This window comes from Sinocyclocheilus anshuiensis, unplaced genomic scaffold (genome assembly GCF_001515605.1).
Source record: "Sinocyclocheilus anshuiensis isolate Anshui unplaced genomic scaffold, SAMN03320099.WGS_v1.1 scaffold3077, whole genome shotgun sequence".
Classification (NCBI taxonomy): Eukaryota; Metazoa; Chordata; class Actinopteri; order Cypriniformes; family Cyprinidae; genus Sinocyclocheilus; species Sinocyclocheilus anshuiensis.
Genome location: NW_015554865.1, coordinates 398,185 through 408,232, shown reverse-complemented (window position 1 = coordinate 408,232; position 10,048 = coordinate 398,185). Strand labels below are relative to the sequence as shown.

General features: G+C 36.2%; 1 protein-coding gene across 1 annotated transcript in view; it reads left to right on the top strand.

Moving 5' to 3' along the window:
- The first annotated feature begins 7 nt into the window (after positions 1-7).
- wrnip1 (WRN helicase interacting protein 1) overlaps positions 8-10,048 on the top strand; it is a 14,645-nt gene continuing 4,604 nt past the window's right edge. Inside the window, exons 1-4 of the mRNA XM_016464474.1 lie at positions 8-579; positions 2,659-2,853; positions 6,243-6,475; positions 9,006-9,229. Of these exons, the coding sequence (XP_016319960.1) occupies positions 70-579; positions 2,659-2,853; positions 6,243-6,475; positions 9,006-9,229 (1,162 nt within the window). The 5' untranslated portion in view covers positions 8-69. The remainder of the gene's footprint in view (positions 580-2,658; positions 2,854-6,242; positions 6,476-9,005; positions 9,230-10,048) is intronic.

Sequence of the window (10,048 nt, the reverse complement as noted above, 5' to 3'; positions counted from 1 at the left end):
TCGGAAGAGAGCGCTTTTACTACATGTGGATACATGTCAATGAGAGCTTCGTGAATAAACAGCGCGTCAATGGCCGAGAAAGTGTCAGAGAGTGTTTCCGTAAAGTGTCCGGTTTGCGCCGGTGACTTTGATCCTGACAGCATTAACGCGCACTTGGACGAGTGTTTACAGAGCGCTGATGTTCATCATCACACAGCAGCTCGAGAGGAACCTTCAGGACCTCCGTCCAAAAAGGCCCGCACTGACACCCCTGACACCCATCCAGCTGCTGCAGTGTTCTCCGTGTTTCAAAGCAGACCCAAAGCGAGCGATCAGAAACACAGGACCGAATCAGAAAGCTCTGGTCCAGGTCTGAGAGTGACGGGGACACCCGAGTGCCCGGATGCACCTGGCGCATCCTCACCAAGAGCGTTAAAGCTGAATAATGACAAACCCTTGGCAGAAGTCTTGAGACCCAGCACTCTGGAGGAGTATTTCGGCCAGAACAAGCTGATCGGAGAGCAGACCCTGCTCAGATCCCTGCTGCAGTCACAGGAGGTCCCCTCTCTCATTCTCTGGGGGCCACCAGGCTGTGGAAAGGTCTCTGGTTTGTAGCTGGTTCACTCTTTTGCACCAGATATACCTTCAGGCCTTCTGTGATCAAACTCGTGTAGTTGGGTGAAAGATAAAAGGGGTTTCCAAGCATCAAAGCAATAAAAAGTTAATGCATTGTCTAAAATGCCATTAAGTGTTATGATACTTTATACCAAAAACTCTTGTCAGGCATATTTAGAACTAGAATCATTAGTAATTAATTGATCCGCTATCCTTCAAGCCACTAGGTTGCACACATTTATCAGCAAGACGTTTTTAATCATTTCTAATATTTGTGACCCAGGAGCACAAAACCTGTGATAAGGGTCCATTTTTGGAAATTGAGATGTATACATCATCTGAAAGTTGAATAAATAAGCTTTCCATTGATGTATGGTTTGTTAGGATCGGATAATATTCGGCTGAGATACAACTATTTGAAAATCTGGAATCTGAGGTTGCAAAAAAATTTAAATATTGAGAAAATCATCTTTAAAGTTGTTCAAATTAAGTTATTTGCTATTCATATTACTAATCAAAAAATTAAGTTTTGATATATTTACGGTAGGAAATTTACTAAATATCTTCATGGGGCATGCTCTTTACTTAATATCCTAATGATTTTTGGCATAAAAGAAAAATCTATAATTTTGACCCATACAATGTATTGTTGGCTATTGCTACAAATATACCCCAGCGACTTAAGACTGCTCTTGTGCTCCAGGGCCACATATCATAAAATTAGGTGTAATTGCATTATTTTAATATTTTAATAAGCACGGGTCTGAAGAAGTTCGTTTCATTTTTGCATAAATATATCTGTTGCTCTGAATGACGATGGAGCATTATTTCACTTAATTTAGTTTTAGCAAAAGTTATGTGAAACATTAAAGTAGACACTTGTAGACTCATGTATATAAAACCACTTTTGTAAATTGAATTTGATGTGGACGTCTTTTCTTTGACCCAGTATCTCTTAAAGAAAACATGTTATAAACAAGATCTCAACTTGATAATATGTTTCAAAAGTCTTGAAATGTGGTCCCAGAGACTCCAGGTTTAGAATTAATACATTTGTGTAGTATACTGCTTGTTTACTTGAATTTAGATTTTTTATTTTTTTCCCCCCACATTTTCACAAGTTTTTGACCTATAAAATCCTCAAAAATCAATTTTGATAGCTTGAAAATATACTATGGGATAGTTTACCCAAAGTTAACCATTTATTACACACTGTGATGTCTTTCCAAAACTGTATGGGTTTATTTTGTATCTGCAGAACACAAAATACAACTTTATTTTTTTTTTTTTTTGAAAGCCATTTTTCACAATTATTTCGTGTCTTACAGGTTTAGGAGCAGCCTGAGTAAATGGTGGCAGAGTTTTAATTTTGGGGTGAACTAAATGTTTAAATCTCTAATATTTTAATTTCTTAAAAAAAAAAAATTAGGCCTTCCGTCCACACTAAATTTGCATTTCTTATTATTTCTCCAAAATGTTACATGCTTGCTGCATAATAATAATTGAGAAGTTGCATAGTGGGAAGTCTTCCCAATCCTAAAGTGACTCGTTAAGCCGTGTGAAAGGCTCAGATTAGCGGTTGACAGGTGCATGTGCTAGAATAATAGTCCCTGAGGGTCATTTAGTGAACATGAATGTGCTGTTGTTTTCACATTCACCAGGTTATCATCTTGCCTTCAGTGTTTGTATGGCAGATGTTTTCAGACGAGAAGCTTATGTTTGATTGCTGTAGTGGATAGTGCAGTTTGTGCTGTGTTCGTAGCTCATCATAATGAAACAGAGGAGACGTGGTGGACGAGCCGACTTGGCAGATTCAGAAACAGACCTTCCTATGTCAAGTGTCTGGTTTCACTTATTTGTGTTGGTGTTTTATAGATCGTCACATGGATTTACAGCAGAGCAGAGCAAATGTTGGGTGTCTGTTCCTTTCTTAAGGAGTTTGTGTCAAATTTTGTCGTTCTCACGATTTCAGTTGAGCCTACAAGTCAGAGAAAATGTTAAAAAACCATCATGTCAGCATAATTAATATCAGCATCTCATTGTTTGTCTGCGTGTTGTTTACAGACCACTTTGGCCCATATTATCGCCAGTTCGATTAAGAAGAAAGGCACAGGACGTTTCGTGACGCTCTCCGCCACCAGTGCGTCCACCAGCGACGTGCGAGAGGTCATCAAACAGGCCCAGAATGAGCTCCGTCTGTTTAAGAGAAAGACCATTCTGTTCATCGATGAGATACATCGCTTTAACAAATCCCAGCAGGTCAGTTACATTACATTACAGGTACAGTAGAGCCCTATGAAATCTGTTTGATTTTATTTATTTTTTATTTTTTTATTTATTGTCTATTAATTAAATGCATAATAACAACTTTATTTATTTATTTTTGTCTATTAATTAAATGCATAACAACTTTTATTTATTTATTTATTTATTTTTGTCTATTAATTAAATGCATAATAACTTTATTTATTTATTTTTGTCATTAATTAAATGCATAATAACAACTTGGTTTATTTTATTTTTTTTTTGTCTATTAATTAAATTTATAATAACAACTTTATTTATTTATTTATTTATTTATTTACTCACCCCCAGAAATTCTGTGTTGTCTATTTTATTTATTTATTTTGGTATTCAAATGAAGGTATAAAATATAAATGTAATTGATCTTTTAATCAAACAAACATTAAACAAACCATTTTATATTTTGGCAAACAAATTTCTGCACAACAACTTAATTTTAAAATTAAAACATGGAGGAAAAAATGTGTTTTAGTATGTTTTCATAATTGTAGTATTAGTGTTATTATATTAACATTCTACCGTACAATTGTAATATGTTTCTGTCACAATTTCTTCAACTTTTATTTTGATGGGTTGCCATAAAAATTAAGATGTTGTTCATGTATTTATGTCTGAAAACACAGCAAGCGTCACACAAGCGTAAATAGGTAAAACACAATATCTTTGCCACACACACACACACTCACACACACACACACACACACACTCTCACACACACAAACACACTCTCACACACACAGATATTTTAAGAGAGACAGAGATTTAAGTGTACAGACCTACTTTTGATTTATTAAAGGGGTCATACGATGCGATTTCAAGTTTTCCTTTCGAGGACCTACAATAATGTACAGTATTTGAAAAATAATGTGTTTTTTGAACATTAAAGCATGTCAACATATTCTGTTACACCAAATACACAAAATAATTATCTTTAAAAAAGCATCATATGACCCCTTTAATGCAAACTTTGGCAAATTCCGTGACATTCTGCAGAAAATTCCGTTTTTATTTCTGGATTCTGTGATTCCGTCCATGTTTTCTGCATCATGGAAATCATAGAGCACTAGTACCGTGACCCCATAATGTTTGTGAAACATCTTGATAGTCAATATGATTGTCTGCTATGACACCTGTGTGGATGTGAGAAGAACAGACTTTTAAAAAAATCATTAAAAATGGCTGATTCGAAGACAAAAATTATGAAAAGTGGAAAAAAGATCCTATAGCATTTCAGATGCAGAAACTTGATTTGAAATTCAGACTTTTTACATTTGACTTGTGTCTCCAAATACATTTTGGTAGCACTGTATGTCAACAGGTGGGCATTAATGTAGTAAGATGTCTGGTGTAGGTACAGCGGGCGCAGGATCACTCTGGAAGCGTGTTTATTTGTGTATGCCTGACAGTCAAGACAGTTTATCCTCAACCACAGCGTCAGTGGCTTTAAATACATCCATAATTATATTCAAAATGAAGCAGACAATATACCAGCCAAAGGGATTCCCTCCTCATGCTTTCCTATTTAGCCTGGATTCAAAGAACCTGAACACATTTCGAATAAACAGAGAGACTTATATGTATACTGGACTTCACTGCGCCCCTTTATTGTGTGGTGGCCAATAATGGCTTTGCAGCTCTAAAGATGGAAACTATTAGACAGAAAATATGTGGTATTAAAATAAGGTCAACAGAAAGATGACAATTAGTTTGTGCTCCATCTGCATCACTCAGCCATAACGAATATACACATAACTTATTATTATTTGATGCATTTATTAGTTCTTCAAATCAACTACCCTGACTAACATGAGGCCACTTTTGATTGCTTTTTAGCTCACACATCAGTACAGATGTTTAATTTACCAGCGGGGCTAAAGTTAAAGTATAACATTCATAAAAATTAAAAAAAGCTTTTTTTTTTTGTATTCTGATATTCATTAAATCTGTCAAATGCATGATAAATGTGCAAAAAAAAAAAGGTCCATTGCCTGTTGTCAGTAATAGAGGTGTGAATCTTCAAGTATCTGTACTTTATTGGAGTATTTTTATTTTGAGAAACTTTTACCTCACTACATTCCAAAACATACTATTGTACATATTACGTCACTACATTTCTTAAAAACATGTTGTTCCTTATTATTTTGAACTGATTTTTTTCCCCACTTGTTTGCACACAAGTATCAGTAACCTAAAGTGATATTTTAATATATTTAATGTTTTGACAGGCCATTTTCAGGTATTTTGATTATATAAAATATGCAATATAAAATTACTAAATAAAAAATTGTTAAAGTTTAAAATATATGTTAAAGTTTACAAAATAAAAATTCATTGATAAGTACTTTTTATTTTTAATACGTAAGTACATAAAAATGAAATACTTTTGTACTTTTACTCAAGTAAAATTGAAAAGTAGAACTTAATGCTTTCAATGGAGTAATAATTTATTAGTGTATCTGTACTTTTACTCAAGTACTTTGTGTACTTCATCCAACACTGGTGTGAATCTTTGAGTAGACCACAAATCAATACAATTCATGATTCAAAGGTTTTTTTTTTTATTTGTTTCACCATTGATTTTTGCTAATTCAGAACCATTTGATTCACAATGTGATTCAATTTCAGTTAAAGTTTAATTCTGCATTCATATGAACCTTACTTTATCAGTGAAAGGTTCAAATTCTGTCATTGAGTTTAGAACTAAATTGAAATCTTATTTTCTTACCTTGGATTTTTAAACCTTGTATGATAAGTTGTCTTTTAATTTTACTGATGTTATTATTTTTTCTGGTTTTTATTTTATTTGTACAGCACTATGGTCAACCGCTGTTGTGTTTATCGGTGCTTAATAAACACAAGAAATTAAATTAATGAAATGCATACATGAAATGAAATATATATTTACCTAATGTGTCTTAGTCAAAAAAAGACAAGCTACTTAAAGCCGGAAAATTCGCTGGAAACTCACCTAATGATTGTGCAAAGTTGAGTTCTGCTTTATTCATTTAACCTATTTGTGACCCTGGAGCACAAAAGCAGTCTTAAGTCTCTGGGGTATATTTGTAGCAATAGCCAACAATACATTGTATGGGTCAAAATTGTTGGATAAATATATCCGATCCTAACAAACCATACATCAATTGAACGCTTATTTATTCAGCTTTCAGATGATGTATAAATCTCAATTGACCCTTATGACTGGTTTTGTGCTCCAGGGTCACATTTTGCTTTTCCAAGACACTGTCATCTTTACTGTAGAACGGACCCACCTTTGATATTTCTGCACTGTTGGAGTGTAAGGTATCTTCTCTTGTCCTCCCATGTCCCCTCTGTTCTCGTCTCAGGACACCTTCTTGCCTCACGTGGAGTGCGGGACGATCACTCTTATTGGCGCCACCACAGAGAACCCGTCCTTCCAGGTCAACAGCGCGCTACTGAGCCGCTGCAGGGTTCTGGTTCTGGAACGGCTGTCTGTGGAAGCGATGGGCTTGATCCTGCGCCGGGCTATAGACTTTCTGGGACTGCAGGTGTTGAACGGGGATGCGGTGGAGCGGGACGCTTCAGAGATCTGCTCAGAGTAAGTGTCAGTCATGCCCTTGTTATCTCGGCGGGCCTGAGACGGCCCATCCTCTGACTTCACTGCCTCATTTTGATGATTTATTAGTGGTTTGGATTGGTAAGTAGGACAGACGGTTGTCTCTCAGCCCGGCCTCGAGTCGACCAGCTGTGAAGTGCTGCAGATCAGGTTTTAGGGCCCTCAGGAGTCCTGTAAAAACAAACGTGTTGAGTTTCGCTGAACCGAACGCTCTCGTTTTATGAGTTTTCTCAGTCTGAAGAACAGCCTGTGACTTACTCAAGAGAATAAAATAAGACAGTTTTCAGCTGATGCTTGAACAAAACGTCACCAAAAATTATTTGTATCGTGCATCACATCCAATAAATCACAATAAGCTTTGTGTTCTGTTACTTCTGATATGAAACGAAGTCTCAGCTTTTAAATTCTGTCAATTGCATTACAAAATTCAAAGAATAAATACCGCTTCGCTGCTGTTTAATGTGATGTTATAGATTGCTATAGCTCCGTAGTTCAAGCGGCACATGAAGCGAACATCTCTTCATCTTTACTACTAGTTATAGCACGAAATGAACACGAATAAACATCAGAAGGTATGTTTAAAGAAATAACAACTTACTAAAATGAATCAAGTGTCATGTATTCACTCAATCAGTGTTTGATGTAATGCAGGGATTCCCAAACATTTTTGTCAGCCGAACCCTTTTGACTTAAAATATTTACTTGAAATATCTCTGAGGACGTTCATAATTCAATAATTTAACAACACAGTTGCATATTTACAGTTCAGTGACGCTTAATGGTCACACTGACATGCAGGTTAACAAATTAAACATTTCTATTTTTAGTGTTTAAGTGTTTAAATAATTTATTTTACATGTTTATGATTTAATTAATTATTAGCTTTTTATCAACTCACAAACCCACTGCAGTTCTTACATTAAGCCCAGTTTGGGAAACTCTGGTTTAATGTAATGTTTAATGCATTTAATATGATGTTGATATAAAACATATTTTGCTTCCCTTTGCTTTTTTATATAAGTATGGCATGTTTAATGGTAAGTTTAAAACAAGATAGATAAAAAGTAATCTAAAACATAGTCAGAATACAGTACCTTAAATAAATAGCCTAGATTACATTACCGCAGCTTTCATCATGTAATCTGCAATTAGTAACACTTTGAGCTAGTGTTGTCACGGTACCAACATTTCAGTGTTCGGTATCATTAAACATTAACCCGAACCCGACCCGAAACCCGAAAGTATTTCGGGACCCGTCGGGCTCGGGTCGGGTAGCAGACCTCTAGATGTGTTTCCTCGTTTTGAGGTCGCCACGTCTCTGCTTTTATGAAGAGAACGCATCTGCAAAAGAACCGGGTTGACCGGGTACTTGGTACCAATGGTACTTAAAAAAACCTGGTACCGTAATGTTTTCATTTTTTTTTAGTACCGAAGTACCGGGTCTTTTGACAAGACTACTTTGGGCTACACTTTGTAAGTAATCTACCCAGCACTGCAACCCAGTTTAACATATGAATGGTTGTTTTCTAGCCTTTTGATGCACCAGGATTTGAAACAGCGTAACTTCACTCAACACGTCTCTAAAACATGTGTCTTTGTCGTATGTAATTGAGGAGTATTCTGAACAACTCATGTCTGTCCATCAGTCACAAGAGCCAAGCTGCTGTCGAGTAAGAGATTTAAAGAAACTGCACTTCCAAAAACTCTGCACAGCTTGAGCTTTACCGTTTTGCTGCGACTATATCTGCGAGCAAACCATGCGATTTGACATTCTCTTGATTTGTGCTCGTGAAAGTGCAAAAGTCCTGATGCAGTGTATGAGAAAAAAAAAATAAAAATAATAATCATCATTAATAAGTGTGATTTAAATTTTTGAGCAAAGTAATCTTGATTAGCCATTATTGTGCAGTCTTACTTTAATGTATGTAAAATAATACATTTCTGAGAGTTTATTTAGAGTTCTGGCATGAAACTCTAGATGGCGCAGTCCGATAGGTCTAACTCAATCTGACCTAATGACATCATTATCACATGGCACAGCTGATTGGTTCTCTCCTGTATCGGTAGCCAATGAGCTCGCTGCTCAACATTCAAATATATGACTAGTGCTTGCCGTAGCAGTTGTAGCTTGCTTCAGAAACCCTCCACCTTCCCCAGCTCCACCTGTATAGATCTGCTACGAGGTGATTCATGCATGCTATATGGGGATATTTCATGTATGTTATATTTTCAGTAATATTTCTTACATGCTCACAGCAGCATGTTGTGGATGTATTGGCAGTAGCAAGTCTCGGCACTTGCTCTGCCGCAGCAGCAGCATAGCAGATCTGTTCCGCCAAGACCAAATACATTAACATTGTCATGTGCATTACCATGCCAATCCCTCCAAGAGCTGTCATGACAAATATAGTTTAATTATATTGTACATTTCTTGATTATTTTGTGTATTTCTTAACATAAGACACTCTGGTGTGTTGAGCAGGCCTGAGCTCTGTGTGCCGTCTGTGTTCAGATCTCAGGTGTGTATCGAGCAGAAGGCGCTGGACACGGTGGCGCACCTGTGTGACGGAGACGCTCGAGCCGCTCTCAACGGTCTGCAGCTGGCGGTACAGGCGTGTGTGGCGCAGGTGCGCACCGCTTCATCCAAACCCCACGCCGGCCCGCAGCCAATAACAGTGCGTGAGCAGCACATTAAAGAAGGACTTCAGAGATCACACATCCTTTATGATAAAGCAGGTGTGCCCTGTTTGCACTCAAGTCATCAGTCTATTTAATATAGCACAGTTATTGTCAAACAGATCCACAGAATTCAAGTCTGGCCACTGAACAAGCTCTATGGCACTTTCCACAAATTAGAGTAAATTTGCAACCCAATTGTGGCATAGCTTTAAGGGTCTTGAATTTGTGCTTGTTGTATGTTTTTAGCTTAATAAAGTATTAATAAAGTATTTTGACATTAGCTAATTAGCTATATATGTGACCCTGGACCACAAAACCAGTCATAAGGGTAAATGTTTCGAAATTAAGATTTATACATCATCTGAAAGCTGAATAAATATGCTTTCCATTGATGTATGGTTTGTTAGGATAGGACAATATTTGGCCGAGATACAACTATTTGAAAATCTGGAATCTGAGGGTGCAAAAAGTTTAAAGTTTGCCTTTAAAGTTGTCCAAATGAAGTTCTTAGCAATGCATATTACTAATCAAAAATTACGTTTTTATATATTTATAGTAGGAAATTTGCAAAATAACTTAATGGAACATGATCTTTACTTAATATGCTAATGATTTTTGGCATAAAAGAAAAATCAATAATTTTGACCCATACAATGTATTTTTAGCTATTGCTGCAAATATACCCCTGCTACTTATGACTGCTTTTGTGCTCCAGGCTCACATATATAAACAGTTGTGCTCATAAATGTACATGCAGAATTGCAAAATGTTAATTTTAACAAAATAAGAGGGATTGCATGTTAAAATTGCATGTTATTGTTTATTTAATACTGTCCTGAATAAGCAATTTCACATAATAGATGTTTACATGTACTC